The sequence below is a fragment of the Pleurodeles waltl genome, chromosome 11 (assembly GCF_031143425.1).
Source record: "Pleurodeles waltl isolate 20211129_DDA chromosome 11, aPleWal1.hap1.20221129, whole genome shotgun sequence".
Taxonomy (NCBI): domain Eukaryota; kingdom Metazoa; phylum Chordata; class Amphibia; order Caudata; family Salamandridae; genus Pleurodeles; species Pleurodeles waltl.
This window is the reverse complement of record NC_090450.1, coordinates 901,139,179-901,160,915: the sequence shown is the minus strand read 5'-3', so window position 1 is coordinate 901,160,915 and position 21,737 is coordinate 901,139,179. Positions and strand designations below refer to the sequence as shown.

General features: G+C 44.4%; 1 protein-coding gene across 4 annotated transcripts in view; it reads left to right on the top strand.

Annotated features, from left to right (window-relative positions):
* Nucleotides 1–17,375, top strand: part of TRAFD1 (TRAF-type zinc finger domain containing 1) — a 175,448-nt gene extending 158,073 nt beyond the window's left edge. For all 4 annotated transcript variants that reach the window (XM_069214817.1, XM_069214816.1, XM_069214815.1 and 1 more), the window contains 2 exons: nucleotides 5,814–5,883; nucleotides 16,831–17,375. In XM_069214817.1, the coding sequence (XP_069070918.1) occupies nucleotides 5,814–5,883; nucleotides 16,831–16,834 (74 nt within the window). In that variant the 3' untranslated portion in view covers nucleotides 16,835–17,375. The remainder of the gene's footprint in view (nucleotides 1–5,813; nucleotides 5,884–16,830) is intronic.
* The last annotated feature ends 4,362 nt before the right edge of the window (nucleotides 17,376–21,737 follow it).

Here is a 21,737-nt window from a genome sequence, read left to right as displayed (position 1 = left end):
AGTCTTGATGGGCCAGATGGATGGGCCCATGGCTGGATTGGTAAAGGGCAGAGAGCTCCAGTCCGACTCAGACGCCAGCAAGGTGGAGGTGGAGTACTGGTTTGGGCTGGTATCATCAAAGATGAGCTTGTGGGGCCTTTTCGGGTTGAGGATGGAGTCAAGCTCAACTCCCAGTCCTACTGCCAGTTCCTGGAAGACACCTTCTTCAAGCAGTGGTACAGGAAGAAGTCTGCATCCTTCAAGAAAAACATGATTTTCATGCAGGACAATGCTCCATCACACGCGTCCAAGTACTCCACAGCGTGGCTGGCAAGAAAGGGTATAAAAGAAGGAAATCTAATGACATGACCTCCTTGTTCACCTGATCTGAACCCCATTGAGAACCTGTGGTCCATCATCAAATGTGAGATTTACAAGGAGGGAAAACAGTACACCTCTCTGAACAGTGTCTGGGAGGCTGTGGTTGCTGCTGCACGCAATGTTGATGGTGAACAGATCAAAACACTGACAGAATCCATGGATGGCAGGCTTTTGAGTGTCCTTGCAAAGAAAGGTGGCTATATTGGTCACGGATTTGTTTTTGTTTTGTTTTTGAATGTCAGAAATGTATATTTGTGAATGTTGAGATGTTATATTGGTTTCACTGGTAATAATAAATAATTGAAATGGGTATATATATTTTTTTGTTAAGTTGCCTAATAATTATGCACAGTAATAGTCACCTGCACACACAGATATCCCCCTAACATAGCTAAAACTAAAAACAAACTAAAAACTACTTCCAAAAATATTCAGCTTTGATATTAATGAGTTTTTTGGGTTCATTGAGAACATGGTTGTTGTTCAATAATAAAATTAATCCTCAAAAATACAACTTGCCTAATAATTCTGCACTCCCTGTAGTAGGAAGGATATAAAAGAGGGGTTCTTTTCATGGAATGTTCTCATTAAGAAAATAGTGGTGCCTTTTCTCACCTATCATCCAATGTCCTAATGTATCATAGCCAAGCCCCGCTTTCTTTATCCAGTTTTCCTGTCACTGGCTTTACTCCCCTCCAACAGAGATTGATCTGGTGGGACTTTCAGGCACCGAACGATCTCGCCACCAAGAGTTCGACTCACCCAAGGTGAGAAAAGTAATGTCGGAACCAAAAAAGACTTTCTCGGAAGAATCGGTACCGAATAAAGTGGCTTCGGAGCCAAAAAGAAGCTCTTACACAGAAGAGCAAGGACTTTCCAGCCAAATGCAAAAACACAGATTTGAGCAGGAAAGAAGTATGGCGGAACCAGACCATACGCAAAGGAGGTTGCATATCCAGAAAGAGACTGGAAAAATACAAACTCTTCCTCCAACCAAAAGTAAGCTGGCATTTCAAGAGTCAGAAATGCAGCCAAAGGCGAAAGTGGCCAGAGATAAAACCCCACCACCGAGGTTTTCGCCACAACTTTCCCCACTACACTCACCACAGCTGTCCCCGGTAACAACACCTCCAATGCAGTCTCCTACGCATACAGGGATGACACAGGATGATCCGGATGCATGGGACTTATATGATGCTCCAGTATCAGACAACAGCCCAGATTGTTACCCAACAAGGCTGTCCCCTCCAGAGGACAGTACTGCATATACGCCGGTACTATCCAGGGCAGCTACGTTCCACAATGTAGCAATCCATTCAAAGCCAGTAGAGGATGATTTCCTGTTCAACACCTTGGCATCCACCCACACTTCCTATGCCAATGCTCCCGGGCATGCTCAAGCACGCAAAACAGGTATTCCAGGAGCCAGTGAAAGGAAGGGCTATCACGCCTAGGGTGGAGAAAAAATACAAGCCTCCCCCAACGGACCCTGTGTTTATAACACAGCAACTTACACCAGACTCTGTGGTTGTAGGAGCCGCAAGAAAGAGGGCAAACTCTCAGTCATCAGGAGACGCTCCACCGCCTGACAAAGAGAGTAGGAAGTTTGATGCAGCAGGCAAACGAGTGGCAGCACAGGCAGCCAATCAATGGCAGATCGCAAACTCGCAAGCCCTACTGGCTCGCTACGACAGGCCACACTAGGACGAGATGCAATATATTATACAGCACTTGCCCAAAGAACACCAGAAACGTGCCCAACAGGTTGTGGGAGAAGGACAAGCAATATCCAACAACCAAATAAGGTCCGCATTAGACTCTGCAGACACAGCAGCACGAACAGTCAACACTGCGGTAACCATTCGCAGTCATGCATGGTTACGAAGCTCAGGATTCAAGCCAGAAATCCAACAAGCTGTGTTAAACATGCCTTTTAACCAAGAACAATTGTTTGGGCCGGAGGTGGACACAGCAATTGAAAAATTAAAGGACACGGACACGGCCAAAGCCATGGGTGCGCTCTACTCCCCACAAAGCAGAGGCACATTTAGAAAGCCACAATTTAGAGGGGGCTTTCGTATGCAAACACTAGAGCCTTCCACCTCGCAAACCAGACCCACCTATCAGGGACAATACCAGAGAGGAGGGTTTTGAGGCTCATGTAGGGGTGGACAATTCCCAAGAGCAAGGGGAAAATTCCAAACACCTAAGACAAGTCAAACCAAACAGTGACTTCAATGTCACAAAACCCCAACACTTAACACCAGTGGGGGGGAGACGTACTGCATACTACCAAAACTGGACACACATAACTACGGACGCATGGGTCCTAGCCATTCTCCAACATGGTTATTGCATAGAATTAATAAATTTCCTGCCAGATGTGCCCCCAAATGCGCACAATATGTCCAAACAACACTTGGACCTGTTACAACTAGAAGTCCAAGCATTGTTACAAAAACAAGCAATAGAATTAGTACCCAACCATCAGAAAGGAACAGGTGTCTACTCACTATATTTCCTAATTCCAAAGAAAGACAAAACGTTAAGACCCATATTAGACCTCAGAACTCTGAATCTCTTCATCAAGTTGGATCACTTCCACATGGTAACACTTCAAGACGTGGTTCCCTTACTAAAAAAAAGAGGACTACATGTCAACGTTAGATCTCAAGGATGCATACTTTCACATACCCATACTTACATCTCACAGAAAATACTTACGGTTTGTAATACACGGCGTGCACTATCAATTCAAAGTGTTACCATTCGGGATAACAGCCCCAAGGATATTCACAAAATGCCTTGCAGTAGTAGCCGCTCACATAAGGAAACAGCACATGCAGGTATTCCCATACTTAGACGACTGGTTAATAAAAGCCAGCACTCAACAACAGTGTCTTCTTCACACGCAATACGTTATAGAAACTCTACACAAACTAGGATTTTCTATAAATTACAAAAAATCACATCTGCAGCCATCCCAAATACAACAATACTTGGGAGCAACACTCAACACACAAAAAGCGATTGCCACTCCAAGTCCACAAAGGGTACAAGCGTTCCAAAATATAACATTAAACATACAGCCAAACCAACACTACCAAGTAAGGTTTGTAATGAAACTTCTAGGCATGATCTTCATGCATAGCCATTGTCCCAAACGTGAGATAGCTCAATACATCCCAGGCATTCAGAACCAGTTGGCCGACAATCTCGATCGAGATCACCAACAAACACACGAATGGGAAATTCATCCCCAGATCCTACAAGATTACTTTCTACGCTGGTGAACACCAAAAATAGACCTATTCACAACAAAAGAAAACGCAAAATGCCAAAACTTTGCGTCCAGGTACCCACACCCTCAGTCCAAGTGCAATGCGTTATGGATCAGTTGGTCAGGGATATTTGCTTACGCTTTTCCTCCTCTCCCACTCATTCCTTATCTGGTAAACAAACTAAGTCAAAACAAACTCAAACTAATACTTATAGCACCAACCTGGGCTCGCCAATCGTGGTACACAACACTGGTAATTTGATGTGAGGTACTACTGATAAATCTAGCAAACAGGCCAGATCTGTTAATGTAACACAAACAACAGATCAGACACCCGAATCCAGCATCACTCAGTCTAGCAATCTGGCTCCTGAAATCTTAGAATTTGGACATTTAGACCTTACACAAGAATGTATGGAGGTCATTAAACAAGCTAGAAAACCCACTACAAGACATTGTTACGCAAACAAATGGAAAAGATTTGTTTACTACTGCCACACTAATCAAATTCAACCAGTACATGCTTCCGTAAAGGACATTGTAGGCTACTTATTACACTTACAAAAGTCTAAGCTAGCATTCTCTTCAATTAAAATACATCTCACAGCAATATCTGCCTATCTGCAGATTACACATTCAACATCGCGTTTTAGAATCCCAGTCATCAAAGCATTTATGGAGGGACTAAAAAGAATCATACCCCCAAGAACACCATCAGTGCCTTCGTGGAACCTTAATATTGTATTAACACGACTCATGGGACCACCATTCGAACCCATTCACTCTTGTGAGATGCAATACTTAACTTGGAAAGTGGCCTTTCTAATAGCTATCACATCACTTAGAAGAGTAAGTGAGATACAAGCATTTACTATACAAGAACCCTTTATACAAATACATAAACAAAAAGTGGTTCTCCGTACAAATCCCGAATTCTTACCAAAAGTCATATCGCCGTTCCACCTAACCCAAACAGTGGAACTCCCAGTCTTCTTTCCACAACCAGACTCAGTAGCCGAAAGAGCCTTACATACATTAGACATAAAGAGAGCACTAATGTATTACATTGACAGGACAAAACAATTTTGTAAAACAAAACCATTGTTTGTAGCCTTCCAAAAACCTCATACAGGTAATCCTATATCCAAACAAGGCATTGCCAGATGGATAGTTAAATGTATTCAAACTTGCTATATCAAAGCAAAAAGAGATCTACCTATTACACCAAAAGCGCATTCCATTAGGGAAAAAGGCGCCACAATGGCTTTTCTAGGGAATATACCTATGACTGAAATTTGTAAGGCAGCCACCTGGTCTACGCCTCATACATTCACGAAGCATTACTGTGTAGATGTGTTAACATTACAACTAGCCACAGTAGGACAGGCTGTATTAAGAACATTATTTCAAACAACTTCAACTCCTACAGGCTAAGCCACCGCTTTTTAGGGGAGGTTACTACTTAATAGTCTATGCACAGCATGTGTATCTGCAGCTACACATGCCACCGAATGGAAAATGTCACTTACCCAGTGTACATCTGTTCGTGGCATGAGACGCTGCAGATTCACATGCACCCTCCCACCTCCCCGGGAGCAGGAAGCCGTTGTTAGTTGAATAAGATTTGTAAACAAATATTATTTTAATACACATTATGTACATACACATTTGCATGGACACATCTAGTATACTCTCAACTCCTACCTCACCCTCAGCGGGGAAAACAATCTAAGATGGAGTCGACGCCCATGCACAATGGAGCCGAAAGGAAGGAGTCCCTCGGTCTCGTGACTCGAAAAGACTTCTTCGAAGAAAAACAACTTGTAACACTCCGATCCCAACACTAGATAGCAGGATAATGCACAGCATATGAATCTGCAGCGTCTCATGCCACGAACAGATTTACACTGGGTAAGTGACATTTTCCATATATGCCACCAAACCTAAACCGTCCCTTCTGTTGACTAACACGGATTCTCTCTATACATTTGTCTAATGGGAGTTCTTCAGTCAAACCCCCTGTCACTTTTGATCCTTCTAGGTTACTTCATTCAATTAGGAGAATTCTCTGTACCGTGAACCTGTAAGGTCATTTCAGACTTGAGCCTCGAAACAACTGTGCATCAATATTTTTTTTTTTTTTTTTTAAATGTCGTTTTTTTTATTTTTACAGTTGGAAGGACGATTTATCCACACATTCTACAACTCGAAACAATGTTGCCCACGTTGGCAGGAACACCAAGGTAAATTGTGTAGATAATCTAATTTGTAATTATAGTCTTTACATATGTCAGTATACCAAAGTATAATGCTACTCTCAGTATGTATCCTTAACCCCTTTTTTCATACACATACTGGTAGAAGTTTAGGGTATGTGCCTAGTTAAACGGAATCTGACAGTGTGCAGCTGCACATAATTAAAGAGACTGCATTATGTCAATTTAACATTTCAGATGTTTGTAAGCCCTTTATAATAACAAGGTTGTAATATATTAAGATATGTTTGCTTGCAACAGAAACTCAAAATGTTGAAATAATGTTGAAGCAAAAGGTCTAAAGCAACCAATGTTGGCCGTATCCCATCAATTTGTCTTCAATAGAACCCCCAGCATTCCAGTTCTAATAAGATTTTTGATGTTAAATCATTGATTTCTTGCAGACTACTCCATTTATGCTTGTGTTTCTATCAATTCTACAGAGTTCAGTTTTGAAGGATTACATTCCCTCTTTTTACTAGTTTGTCGGCAGTGTTTTTGTGCGCACCACTGGTTGCAACGTGTAGCCAATAAGAACTAATATATATTTGCTTTGTAGAGTGCAGGTTGGTTAGGGTTATACAGGTTGCAAAAGTCCACCGGTTTCTATTTCTGGAAATACACTGTTTTTACAGGACATTCACAATCAGGTAGTGATTGATTCAGTGGTGAAGCTGCATGCCATGATGAAAGTAGCAGGTCCCTGTGACTGTGTCTGACGAGGTGAACATTTTATTGTGGGTGAATCATAATCTGGGACGAGCCCGTGTCTTCTATTTAGCTCAACAAGATTTCTGTAAGTATGTAACTTTTGATTTTTGGCCTCTCTTGGGTGAATCATAATCTGGGACGAGCCCGTGTCTTCTATTTAGCTCAACAAGATTTCTGTAAGTATGTAACTTTTGATTTTTGGCCTCTCTTGGACAACAATTTAGCATGTATGTTAAATACTTATTGTGACGAGGAATGTGGCCCAGAACATAGCTCTGTAGTTTGGAGAAGCACACCATGTACACTCTCCTTATTAAGCATGACTACTCTCCCCTCAGTGGGATGTGGAAGGCTTTGAGTTGGTGGCAGCAACTGATTTTACCTGCAACTTTTTTTATTTTTTTTAATTTTTTTTTACCTGTTTCTTGCATCGCAACATAGACAATACAATAGATAGACACAAATATTCATTTGCCATCTCCAGTTATGCTATTCGATTTCTATCTCATCAGCATAACAGTGTCCTCGTACATAATGTAAAACAGAGTTGCCTCGCTGAACAATCTTTCCTGTCCCAGCATCCCTTCAGCAAAGTAAGTCTCATTAGTAAGTTAGATTCTCTTCTTGCTTTTGGTACAGTAGTCTGCTGATAGAGCATCATGGCTAATGTAATTCCAAGACTCGTGTGTACAGGGTTGACCATTGTCATATCATCCGGAAGTGCTCATCTTGACTATTCAAGTCATAGGTGATCTTTCCCGTAGCTAGCACATTTCATAATTTAGAATACCATTTAAATAGTGTGAGGGGCTCAGAATATTTCCAGTTATTCGGTGTTAATGGTTCCACAGATAGTATTGGAGAACTGAATAAGTCTTTCTTGTTTTAAATTGTCTGCCAGTTCCCTACACCTGGGACCTTCTTTACCTATATTTAGCCCATGTATGTGTAGTAAGGATGAACATGTATTGTGTGTGCTTTGCTTGAATGTGGCATCCCAGGAATCCATTTTGGATCTTGTGTCACAGTGGTGCATATGAAGGTTGGAGAGTGCCTGCTGGGCAGTATTGTGAATTGCAGGGCTTCTCCCAGAGCACTCCTGAAATCCCTTTTACAGGACCAGACTCAAGTGTCTGAAGGATAGAAAAGAGAGTTCCTCTGTGAATAGTAGGAAAGCCTTTTTCCCTTCCTGCATCATTCTTGTGATGAAGGCTTTCTGTTTTGGATTCCAGTGACAGGGAGCCCCCAGCCTACTCCCTCTTTCTTGTTGGGGTTAGTGGACAAAAGCTGTGGCTTGATCATTCTGGTGAACTGGCAAAAGTAACTGCCTGAAACCAGATTAGTGCTAGACTTGTTGAGTATACAATCTGTTTTCAAACTGGGTATAGGACAGAAATGCTAGTCTGTGTGCCTGATTTTTCTTGTTGACCGTGCCTGAGGTCCTGATTTAATAGAACCAGAAAAGGCCTCTGTGGCCCAGGGTTGGGGGCATCACTGACCGTAACTCTCCTTTGCCAGGTTTGGTAACAGGAACGTGGAAGTTCTGCATCCTTACAGGAGAAGCTGCCTTCAACTACCTTGAATGAAGGCAATCACGAACTGCTGAAGATGTGCACTGGAGGTACCCCTTCATGAAGGAAAAGCTGCTTCGAGGAGGAGTGCCTCAAGGAGCTGTGCATGCTGAATTGGATGTTGGCCCACTCAAGGCCAAGGAAGGCTCTGCACCGTGAGACTGTGTGGGGAGGCCTTGTGACCCTTGTTCCTCTGCAACATGCCCGAGAGAGAAGCATCTCACACCCTGAATCTGTGATTGTGGTGAGCTCTTGTGTTGAGGAAGACACTTGAGAACGGAAGGCAAAGGACCGAAAATCCTAGTACTGTGATGTCTTTTAGCCAAGAAAACCCGTGACTACATTCAAATGTTTGCCTGGGATGGTGAGGCACTAGAAGGAAATGGTGATAGCAGTTCAGGTGTCCCACTCCCCACCTGATGACTTCTCTGACCAGGTTGGGCTCTTTTGTTGGGTGGTGGTTTGGAGGTGGGGGTCCAAGAAAGACTTGAAAAGAGTACCTTTTTCCTGGCTGGTAGGAGTGAAGGCAGCTCCTGTTGACCCTGCCTGCATTTCAACTACTTCCCTGCTACAGAAACATCAGACTTTGGACCTCATCAAGACACTGCGACTCCCCGGTGAGTGTGCACATAAAGAACACCCAGTGTACTAACCCCAACCAGAAACACCACCACCATCAGAGTGTTGTTGCACACTAAAAAAGGTACAGGCATAACCTAGGTTGTGGGGGCTGAAAAGTAGCATTTGACTGACACTGGAGTAGAAAGACCAATGGTTAAGAAGGCACCATACCTTACAGACACAATTTACCTTGTACAAGTACTCATTCTGGGAGAATTAAAAAGCATAATATATGAATCTGTGCTTTTGAGGTTCCCGGATTGTGTTCTCGCCAAAATGCCCCCTCCTTCCCCAACATGCCAAGTACTAATTGTACTTAACATGTGTAAGGAAATGCCTCCTTGGCATGGTTACCCCCTGACTTTTTGCCTTTGCTGATGTCAAGTTATGATTTGAAAGTGTGCTGAGGCCTGCTAACCAGGCCCCAGCACCAGTGTTCTTTCCCTAAAACTGTACCTTTGTCTCCACAATTGGCACACCCCTGGCATCCAGGTAAGTCCCTTGTAACTGGTACCCCTGGTACCAAGGACCCTTATGCCAGGGAAGGTCTCTAAGGGCTGCAGCATGTCTTATGCCACCCTGGGGACCCCTCACTCAGCACATGCACACTGCTTGCCAGCTTGTGTGTGCTGGTGGGGAGAAAATTACTAAGTCGACATGGCACTCCCCTCAGAGTGCTATGCCAACCTCACACTGCCTATGGCATAGATAAGTCACCCCTCTAGCAGGCCTTACAGCCCTAAGGCAGGGTGCACTATACCACAGGTGAGGGCATAGGTGCATGAGCACTGTGCCCCTACATTGTCTAAGCAAAACCTTAGACATTGTAAGTGCAGGGTAGCCATAAGAGTATATGGTCTGGGAGTCTGTCATACACGAACTCCACAGCACCATAATGGCTACATTGAAAACTGGGAAGTTTAGTATCAAACTTCTCAGCACAATACATGCACACTGATGCCAGTGTACATCTTATTGTGAAATACACCCAGAGGGCATCTTAGAGATGCCCCCTGAAAACATATCAACTTCCAGTGTGGGCTGGCTAGTTTTTGCCAGCCTGCCACACACCAGACATGTTGCTGGCCACATGGGGAGAGTGCCTTTGTCACTCTGTGGCTAGTAACAAAGCCTGTACTGGGTGGAGGTGCCTCTCACCTCCCCCTGCAGGAACTGTAACACCTGGCAGTCAGCCTCAAAGGCTCACCCCCTTTGTTACCGCGCCACAGGGCATCCCAGCTAGTGGAGATGCCTGCTCCTCCGGCCACTGCCCCCACTTTTGGCGGCAAGCCTGGAGGAGATAATGAGAAAAATAAGGAGTAGTCACTGGCCAGTCAGGACAGCCCCTAAAGTGTCCTGAGCTGAGGTGATTCTGACTTTTAGAAATCCTCCATCTTGCAGATGGAGGATTCCCCCAATAGGATTAGGGATGTGCCACCTCCCCACCGGAAGGAGGCACAAAGAGGGTGTAGCCACCCTCCGGGCTAGTAGCCATTGGCTACTAACCTCCCAGATCTAAACACACCCCTAAATTGAGTATTTGGGGGCCCCCAGAACCTAGGAAGATAAGATTCCTGCAACCTGAAGACGAAGGACTGCTGACCTGAAGCCCTGCAGAGAAGACGGAGACACCAACTGCTTTGGCCCCAGCCCTACTGGCCTGTCTCCCCACTTCGAGAAAAACTGCAACAGCAACGCATCCCCCAGGGTCCAGCGACCTGTGAAGCCTCAGAGGACTACCCTGTATCTAAAAGGACCAAGAAACTCCAGAGGACAGCGGCCCTGTTCAGCAAACCTCTAACTTTGCAACAAAGAAGCAACTTTTAAAGACCACACGTTCCCCGCCCGAAGCGTGAGACTTTCCACTCTGCACCCGACGCCCCCGGCTCGACCTGCGGAAAACCAACACTACAGGGAGGACTCCCCGGCGACTGCGAGCCCGTGAGTAGCCAGAGTTGACTCCCCACAGCGACACCTGCAGAGGGAATCCAGAGGCTCCCCCTGACCGCGACTGCCTGCTTCAAGGAACCCGACATCTGGAAAACACACTGCACCTGCAGCCCCCAGGACCTGAAGGAACCGAACTCCAGTGCAGGAGCGACCCCCAGACGGCCCTCTTCCTAGCCCAGGTGGTGGCTACCCCGAGGAGCCCCCCCCTTTGCCTGTCTGCATCGTTGAAGAGACCCTTGGGTCCCCCATTTATCTCTATTGCAAACCAGACGCCTGTTTACACTCTGCACCCGGCCGCCCCTGTGCTGCTGAGGGTGTACTTTGTGTCTGCTTGTGCCCCAACCCCAACCCCCCCAGTGCCCTACAAAACCTCCCTCTCCCTGGTCTGCCCTCCGAAGTCGCGGGTACTTACCTGCTGGCAGACTGGAACCGGGGCACCTTTATTTCCATTGAAGCCTATGTGTTTTGGGCACCTCTTTGACCTCTGCACCTGACCAGCCCTGAGCTGCTGGTGTGGTGACTGTGGGGTTGCCTTGAACCCCCAACGGTGGGCTACCTTGGACCTAACTTTGAACCCTGTTTTACTTACCTGTGAACTTAACAAATACTTACCTCCCCCAGGAACTGTTGATTTTTGCACAGTGTCCACTTTTAAAATAGCTTATTGCCATTTTTGACAAAACTGTACATGCTATTGTGATGATTCAAAGTTCCTGAGATACCTGAGTGAAATACCTTTAATTTAAAGTATTTTTTGTAAATCTCGAACCTGTGGTTCTTAAAATAAGCTAAGAAAATATATTTTTCTATATAAAAACTTACTGGCCTGGAATTGTCTTTGAGTGTGTCTTCCTCATTTATTGCCTGTGTGTGTACAACAAATGCTTAACACTACCCTCTGATAAGCCTACTGCTCGACCCCACTACCACAAAATAGAGCATTAGAATTATCTCTTTTTGCCACTATCTTACCTCTCAGGGGAACCCTTGGACTGTGTGCATGCTATTTCTTACTTTGAAATAGTACATACAGAGCCAACTTCCTACAACATGATTCTTGTGTTTAGCATTGAGCTGTGTGCTGCCAATAAAGAACTGTTCGTAGCATGTGTGACTATAGATACACAAGCTGTGCATACTCTACCATCTAGTGTTAGGCTCATATATTGCAAGTTGTTTTCCGTCGAAGTCTTTCGAGTCGCACGGTCTCTGACGCCTCCTCTAGATGTAGATGTGCATCGTCACAGACACCATTGTTTGTTTTTCTCTGCCATCGAGCTTTGATGTGATGGCTCGCCCTGGTCCTGACAAATTTGTTGATTCCCCTTGTGCCCTCAAGTCTGCTGACTTCCACTCCAACTCAGAAAGACACTTCAATATATTTTGGACTAGTGGCGCCTGTTTCATCTTTAGGTCCCATTGACAACCATTCCGACCTTTCAGCCTGCAGGGGCCTATGGCCACTGCTTGCTCTGAACTTCTTTCAGAGAATTCAGACATTCTGAAAGTAATGGAATGGATGCCCTTCAAGAGATATCCCCAGTGTAATTCTAAATATCTGTGGATCAAACTCCACAGTCTACAACTTGTGCCTCTCACCGGATCATGACAAGAGCTGCTGCGATTGCTGCTCTGCGTTCTGCAGTAAGAAGACCTTACATCAGTGCAGAGTTTGTGGTGGTCACACAGCAGAATGACCCAGTCGGCTTCAGAAACACCCAATATCTTTGGTGAAACCGATCTTCTGGGCACTGAAGAAGAGCAGGAGGTGTTGGGTGAGTCACAGCATATCTTGGCCACCCAACTCCAATACATCAACTCTGATGCCTCGTAGTCCAGCGAGGTGCTCTTCCTGGGGGAGGAAGAAGCTGCTTGCGAGGACCCTCCATCCACCTCTGTCAGATCTGGACCATGGGTAAAGACCACTCCATATGTGCATACTGTTGATGCCAGAGTACCCACCATTCCTCTAGTGTGGCCACATGGTGGCGCCACGCACTACCCCTTTGGTGGATGGGTGTCTAGTCCAGTGCCAAATCCACCACTTTCTGGTGGCCCATCGCCCTCAAAAGCTCGCCGATACTGATTCAGAGCTGAGTACAGACCTTGCCAAGGCCCTCGATTCTCAACAGGCCTCGACTCCCAAAGATGCACGTCTTCATCGAACCACCAAAATCAGAAGTACCTTTTGAAGCTGAAGGCTCACAGGCAACAAAAGCCATCCTAGTCAAAGCAGTCATTGGCACCATAGCCATTGTCTGTGCCAGAGCCACCGTCTGCTCCCAAGCCACGGTCTGCTAGAAGCCTGCTGCCCTTGACCTCGAGGAACGTCCCATCTTGAAGAGGCTTCAGCTCGAGTTCAACATGAGACTGTGAAAAATTGTCATCCACCCACATACAGGCATAACTGAGGCATTGGACAAGATTCTGCCCCAGAAATGCATGCTTGCTATAGAGGAAGTCCAGCTATCAGACATTCATGGGCCTCTCCTCCCCTCTTTCCCTCAGGAGGTCTAAGAACAAACCTCCTCCTCCTCCATCACCTCTACCTCCTCTTCCTTCTACACACCATCTCATGTGCTCTCTCCTCAAAGGTCGCTGGAGTCTTACTATGACACCTATAAACCCAGCATGTAAATCTACAACACTACATGCAACAGACAGATGCTTACAGGGTAAGCAATATCCTTTCCTTTTCCAAGTAAAAAAAAAAACACTGCCTGGATTGTAATTTACTGCCGGCTGTTATTTGCTTTAATTGAGTTCTGATTCTTTCCCCTACAACATCGCCCTTAGTAAGCTTTGGACTGTTTGAATGTAATACCCTAAGAGCCAAGTACTAAAGGAGTGTACTTTGTGATCAGTTGTGAGTCAAAAATAAGGTAGAGCAAAAAAGGTAAAAGCCTAATCTGCATCCAGTTCCCCCGATCGCCCTGGGACCTGAAAAAGTACCTACAATTAGACCTATGAATTTGTGATCTGCAAAGGATGCCTTGTTTACTGGTGTTAAGAACACATAGGCCAATGTAAACACTGTTCATTAATTTTTTTGATAGTCGTTTGAAGTTTAGTATTGTGTATAGGTTTAGCATTATTTTATCTGGATACATAACTTTTTCTTGAAGTATAGGTTGTGTGCTGTGAAATAAAATCTTTTGGGTAGGGCCTGAAACAAAGGTCTGTAAAAGTCATTCATTCTTTTTACAACAGAATAGCACTCTGATTGGTAAGGAGTAGGTGCTTCTGGAAAGAGCAGAGTGAGATCTAGAGGCATTGCTGCGGTGACCTCTTGTCACAAATGCAACTGTGAATATAGCCACAATTAATCTCTACTCTAAAGCGGTGCAACAAAACAGTTGGTGTACTTGACTGGGAATGAAGCTAAAAACTACTTTTATAGACAATGTGCTTTTATCTAACCAGATGTAGAAAGGTGGGTCTTTATGTGATACATCAAAATGAGATATATCAGGCAAAGTATCCAGGGGTTACCTTGCTAGTGGACAGAGGCTTGCTCTAGCAATTCCAAAGTGCTCTTTTAGGAGGTAGTGTGGTCAAGCAGCCTTAGGCTTTTCAGAGAGGAGTGAGAAGCCTGAAAATACACACCGTCCATAAATGAGACACTACTCAAGAAGGAGATCCACACCAATTTACAAAAATAACAATTATCTTTATATTAGCACCAGAATTAATTAGTTCAGGTAAGTACGTTTTGCACAAAAAATCTCTACAGTTTTGAAAAGTCAACAGTACAATTTTTGGATGTTGCATTATTATCCTATGCAGGAAAAACAAAGTCAGCAAACCGGTACAATACAGCGACTTGCAAGAGCAATCTCCTGGACTTAATGTGAATATTGGGTAGATGTCAGGACCACACCAACAGGTCACACCAGGTGCAACTGGGGAGGCTGGGCACCCAATGCCACACTAAACCTCTGCACCCGGTGTTAGTGGGGACCGGCCCATTTGAAAAGAAATGGCAGGTGAGGTCTGGGCATCCATTTGGGGAGGAACCAACAAGTGGGTTCCAATCTTGGAATGTCCAGGGACGTGGGGACTCCCCAGGTCCTGAGCTCTACGGGCCAGGGTCGACTGGTGCAGAGGTTCTTTGAGGCCTCAGGTTTTCTCCACCGGAGCACTCACGGTTGAGGAAGCCTGCGTAAAGAGGCTGCAGGCGGCGTCAGTGAGTCCACAGTGGGCAAGCCCAAGGTGGGCTTAGTCTGTGGAGTGCTGGGGAACCACGTTGGCACCGTTGGTCCACTACAGCTTGGGCTGTGTGGCACTGGTGCAGTGGTGCTTTCAAGTGTTGGGTTTTAGGCGGTCAAGAATCCTCACAGTTTGTCTTGGTGCCTGCAAGATGCAGGGAAGCAGCTCTGCTGCTCCACAGGAGTTCCTGGGTCTTTTTTTGAAGGCAGGCAGGCCTCCCAGGCTTCTAGAGGCAAAGTAGCTTGCAGGGCGAGGCGACTTTGGCGCAAATCGGCAGGAACAGCAGGCAGGCAGGCTGGCAGGTGCTGGGGCCAAGTCAGGAGCTTCTTTCTCAGGCTTGTCTTTTGCAGATCTCTGGTGTCCTTCATAGGTCAGCAGGAATCTGCTTTCCTGGTGCTAGGGGCTCCCCTAAATACTGCATCTAAGGGTGTTTCAGGGAGTGTAGGGTAGTGGCCATTGGCCTATTTACTTCTGGGGTCACTATACACCCCTATATGACCACTTCCTGTGGGAAGTAGGCATAACTCTGTCCCAGAGTGCCTAAATCTGCCAACACCAAGATGACGGATTAGGTGGACACGCCTCTTTGAATACTAAATATTCATATTGCAGCCTGCAGTGTCAACTTGCATATGCTAGGTGAAGGGTCCTTGAGGGTGGCATAATACGTGCTGCAAGGTATTACCGGTTGAGGAAGAATTGCACAGTTTCAAGGAAAGAGATCTGGCACTGGGAACCTGGTTAGCAGGTACCCAGTGCAATTTCAGTCCAAATTGCATTGAATACCAGGCAAAAAGTGGGAGTGACCATGTCAATACCAGAGTAGGATCAAAAGCAGCTTTGGTCGAGGGTAATTGTTCTTCGGTTTCAATCGCAGGCACAGTGGCAATAGAATGCTAGCCGTTTATACAGAATATATATTTAATTATATTGCCGTTTCATGCTAATGAATGAGTCTTACACAGTGTACACTAGGAAATGAGGCCAAAGAGGGATGTATGACAAATGAGTATAGGGTTATGGCCTTTTGACAGTACAATTAAGAGCAAGGTACATGCTTCCTACAATAGTATTGAGTGGCTGTGGTTCAGCAGGTGATTGATCCATTGGCATAAGTTAAAAATCTTATTAAAGAAGAATCTGTTATTTTTTAAGTACATTGAAGCATAGTAAAACATAATTCAACTCTGCTCTCTGCATACCACTTTAAGGTGTACAAGCCTTATTTCGAACTTTGAATTGGGATTGCGGATCGTTTGTTTTTCTTTTTTTAACTACTTTTTTAAGAATGTTTTCTTGGGCAATCGTTTTTTTTTTTCTTCTAAAAATACTATTGTTTAGCCTTGTTCTTTGTTCTCTAACATTTTATCTTTTTTTTAAGTATCTTGTATAAAATATAACGATTTCTCTAGACTAATTTAAAAACTCACTTTGCAATGAGTTAAATTGGCTTTGCCGTGCTGACGAACAGTGTGCACATAAAAAACACAATCCAAGCTGTTGCTTCTTCTGTGGTCTACATGCCAGGGCAGTCTAAACTCTGATTCCAACATTGTTATTTTGCTGAATGTAATCTGATCACTCATTCCTAATAGGGTTCACATGAGGAGCCACAGCAGTAATTTTGGCACCGTTAGTGGTGTAGCTGGGATTTACAGGTTACTGTCATGTAGTGGCCTGATCATTTTAATTTCCTTTCCATTCTTCTGGCCAATTCATTGCCTGTTTTTACAACAACCAATATTATTTTATCGCCATCGTTTACTTTCTATTGAATAACGAGAGCATTGTTCTATGTCTTCCACCAGCCTGATTTTTCTCTTTTTTATATAATGAACATAAATAAAACAATATTTTTTTTTTTTCTTCACAGATAAAAAACCAGAAAACTGGATCTGGAGATGTTGATAAGGAAGAATAGTTCAATTGGACTTTCAGGGACCTAAGGAGCTATCTAGCACCAAATTGACATTGCAAAGCTTTTTATATTGCTATGCCTGGTGCTCATTTATCAGAACATGGACTTTTCGGCTGACTTTTCATTCTGAACAAAGTGTACTTTCTACGTATTTAACATCTTTTTTTTAAAGATAGTTGAGATTTTTGTAAGTATTTTTACATGATAATTCAAGTTGGTGAACACAATGATATTCCATTCTAATTAGTAATCCAGAAGCTATTTGTAAGTCTGCAGAAATGTCTGTAATTGTCCTGTTATGACACCTAAGTGTATTGATCATATGAAATGACCTAAGTGTGCCAGTGCTGTGTCTTGTCTTTTTCAATGTTTGTGTTGTATTTCAAAAGGAAAAGCCTGCATCATGGTCTCTGGACCTGACCTTGATAAAGTCTCTTACTGTTTCATATTACACTTAAAATGGCTTTTCATTCTAATAAAATAAATACTCCTATAGTTGACTGATTTTGTTTCTTAGTCTGCATTAACATTTTTCAAAATAATGAGGTACATATTAAAGAATAATCACTGAATGCAACCGATTTACCTACAAACAGTTCTGTGACAGAAATTAGTTGTGGTCCATTAAGTTACCTATAAACCTAAGTAATGTCATGTTATTTTGATTTGATCAGGCATGGCAGCAAAGTGACTGGTGGTGCCGCTGCACTTAAATGTAATCTTTCGCATTGCCCAAAACAATTACGTTTTCCTCCACCCCAACTTGTTGATCATGGTCAACTGCAACTGATCAGTAAATCACCCTATTTTCAGCCAACACATCACTTCTTGGATGATATGGAGATGTCCCAATGTGCTTCATTCTGGTGGATTAAAAGTACCATTGGATTTCTCTAGACACTAGGGGCCTGATTCACAAGGTAAACTTACCTTTTTGTGTATGATTGTTTGTTTGCTATTCACAAGATATTTAGGAGTAATATCTTTACAAGAGCGAAGGCTGTGCACATAAAAATAGGACAGCCCTATCTTTTTTTATGTGCTGAGACTTCACACTCCTAAAGATAATACTTATAAATCCCTTTGTGAATAGTAAACAATTGTAAAATTACTCAAAAGTGTAGGTTTACCTTTGTGAATCAGATCCTGTGTTTCATTGTCAGTGACCATCTCATCCAGATATCCTGCCCTACCAAAAACCTCCTGCGTAAAGTCCAAGTCCTATTTTGTGGAAATATTCTTTAACCCAAGGCTACTTGGACGCATAATCAGTTCACACAATTGCAAATTTTGAAGACTCACCCAACACCTAAAGGGTCTGAAAAGGTTAATTGCTATGATGCTGCACTGGGCTTATGGTGCTCCTCCTGGAGTAAAGGGAGATGATGTGGTCATCTGAGTTTTGTCACTCCATATATACTCACTGCAACCTCTCACATAGCTTTCTATAGATGTAACAGCTTTAGGCATCCACAAATCCTCTCAAAACTTGGTTCATGTCCTGGTTGTCCATATGCCCCTCTTGAGCTAGTTCAAGAACCGTGCAGGTCATTCAATCTTCTAATCCACCCTTCACTATATATCAACTTCTTTCACAGTTGTTCAAAACATTTTACTTCCATTTACAAATTCCTTATACTCGGCCACCCACTAGTAATGTACGGTTTCACATTTCCAAGTACCTCATTGTTTTTTAAAGCACTTGTTCAATTTTTCTCGCAATTCTCCAGCAAGCCTGGTATTCATTTTACTGCCCATACATTCAATGTGCTCATCCATATTCTCTTACCACTGATAACTTCCCAAAGGTAACCTAGGTAACAAACTGATATACTCCACCCAGTGGTGGAATTGTGCTGGCTGTATTGCTACGTGGCAATTTGCGCTGTGACCCTTTACATCCCTGGGGGTGCTTAATGGAGTTTTTAGAGATTTATGGTCTGTGCATAAAACACATCAGTTCCTAGACAATTTTTTTAAAAACACTGGACATTCCACCATAATGCCAACACCTTGTTTTCAGTGGTCAAGTACAATGGCATGGCTTCTCACAAATATCAGGTTGCAGCCTCTGTTATATCTTCCCTGCCATTTCTCCTTCTCTGTAACAACAGAGCTCCAATACCATGGTTGCTTGAAGCAGTGGAAGTAATGTTTACATGTTTGGTGTTAAAAGATTTTAACAAACGGGCTCTGGTGAATACTGTACTAAACCTAGCTGGGCCTTGCCCTGTAGAGCGGAAACTTTCCTAATTGCCACAGTTGGTTCCAACTTTGCTTCAGTTTGTTTTTTTAGAGTCATGGTGACTTAGGTAATCTGCCTCATATTAAGAAAACTACATTTCATTTCTTATAAGGTAAGGCCACACTATCTTCAGACTGTTATGCTCCATCTGATCCCTCCTGTACATCAGGATATTTTGTGAGAAATGTGCTGTTGCATCCGCACCCTTGCGAAAAATTCACTTCACTCTGAAAAGCGGAGGATGCCGAAGCCCGTCCAAAGGGTATCCTCTAATATCTATAGTAGCCCTGCGGTGTCATGAAAGATGTGAGGTGTTACTCTCAAGACATGTATAAGGATGTTTAAATTGCAGCATCCTTCTTGGTGCATAACATCACTTATTTTGAAGAGTTTGATGATCTACATAGATATTAGGGCTCAAGTCACGAAAGTCTTAAACGGTCAGCGTCAATATCCATAATACAAATTATTGACAATGTGCCTCCCCTTCAGCCTGAGTGCAGGTGCTTATTTGTAAACAAGCACAATGCAAATGTCTGTGACAAATCAAGACAGGCAGTAAAGCAAGAAATACTGGAAAGGCTCTGTAGACTTCAGAGAACAATCACTCATTCTGTACTAGTACACCACATTTGGTGAGCCATAGTAGTTAATGTGGTATGAGACGTGCCAAAATACTTAACATAGAGGGCTGTTTTTGTACCCACCAATATAGGTTGTGGGTGAGGTGTATCCCACAGCCTGAGTAAACTCCTGTGATAGACTTAGAGGAAAGCATATCAAATACTTGTGAGCAGGATTGATAAAGGCAGTTGCAGAAGTGTAGGTGCAGAAAGACTAGCAGGTACTCGCTGTAGGAAAGTACCCTTTTTCTTGGCATGGTTACCCGCATTTTCTGCCTGTTAGTGTGTTTGACTGTGTTCACTGGGATCCTGCTAACCAGGACCCCAATGATTATGCTCTCTCCCTTTAAACTTTGTTACTTTAATCACATACTCCCAACATTTGGCCTACTGGTGCCCCCATGTAAGTCCATAGTATATGGTACCCAGGGTATTGGGGTGCCAGGGGGATACCCATGGGCTGCGGCATGTATTATGCCACCCATGGGTAGCCCATGGAAAATGTAACTACAGGCCTGCCATTGCAGCCTGCATGAAAAGGTGCATGCACCTTTTCACTACAGGTCACTACACCAGGTCACTGTACCCCTATGATAGGCCCTCCTAGCCCAGAGGGCAGGGTGCAAGTATCTGTGTGTAAGGGCACCCCTGCACTAGCAAAGGTGCCCTGATGAACACCAGTTCCATGTTCCTGGACTTGTTGAGTGTAGGGACGCCATTTTATGCATGTACTTGACATGCTACATAATGGTAACTCCGAACCTGCGCATGTTTGGTATCAAACATATCGGAATCATACCCCAATACTGTTGCCACTGTTAGAAGTATGATTCCATGCACTCTGGGGCTCCTTAGAGGACCCCCAGCATTGCTCCTACCAGCCTTCTGGGGTTTTCCGGGCAGCCCAAGCTGCTGCCATCTCTGACAGGTTTCTGCCCTCCTCATGCTTGAACCGCCCTAGCCCAGGAAGGCAGAACAAAGGATTTCCTTTCTCTCTCTTTAGAAATAGGTGTTACATGACTTGGGAGGGGTAGCCTCCCCAAGCCACTGGTATGCTTTGAGTGGCACATTTAGTGCCCTCTGTGCATAAACCAGTCTACACAGGTTCATTGACCCCCAGACAATGGAAAGGGGAGTGGCCTTTTGTTACCCCGGCTAGTGAATAGCCCACCCCCCGAAAAAAGCCCCACTTTTGGCAGAAAGTTTGGCAGGAATATTAGGGAAAGTAGGAAGGTGTGATCACCCCAGCTAGGACAACCCCTAAGGTGTTCAGGCTGATGTGAACCCCTCCCCGCAAAATCCTCCATCTTAGTTTGGGGGAGAGGGACAAATAAGGTTAGGTGTGTGGCCCCCTCCCCAAAGGGAGTAGACACAAGAAAGGTGTAGCCACCGTCTGGGTCAGTAGCCATTGGCTACTGCCCTCTGACCCCCTCTAACGCACCTAAATCCAGGATTTAAGGGCTCCCCTGAACTCAAGTCCGATTCCTGGCAGCCGGACAAGAAAGAAAGACTGCTAAGCTGAAGCCCCAGCATGGAGGAAAGAAGGCTAAAACTGACTTGACACACTGGTCTGTCTCCTGCTTCAGAGAACCTGAAAAAGAAAGCAGTGGACCCAGCAACCTCTGCCAAGCCTCCAGAGGACTGCCTGCATCATTAAGGACTGATTACTTCCATGGACAGCGACCCTGTCCAAATATAAACTACATCTAAGGACTCCAGAGCCTCCCCGGAGCCATGTCTCCTGACCACACTGCACCAGACGCCCACAGCCCATGTCCAGGTGGCCCAACTGGCTAGAGAGGATCCCCAGGCAATTCCGAGCAAGTTCCCACCCTGGGTTGACCTCTCCTACCCTCCACGACGACACCTGCAGTGTGAATCCAGAGGACCACCCTGACCACGAAAGCTCAGGACGAAGCTTTCAGACACCTAAAGGTACACTTTACCCGCAGCCCTCAGGACTTTGATAACCCAACCTCCGGTACAGCAACGTT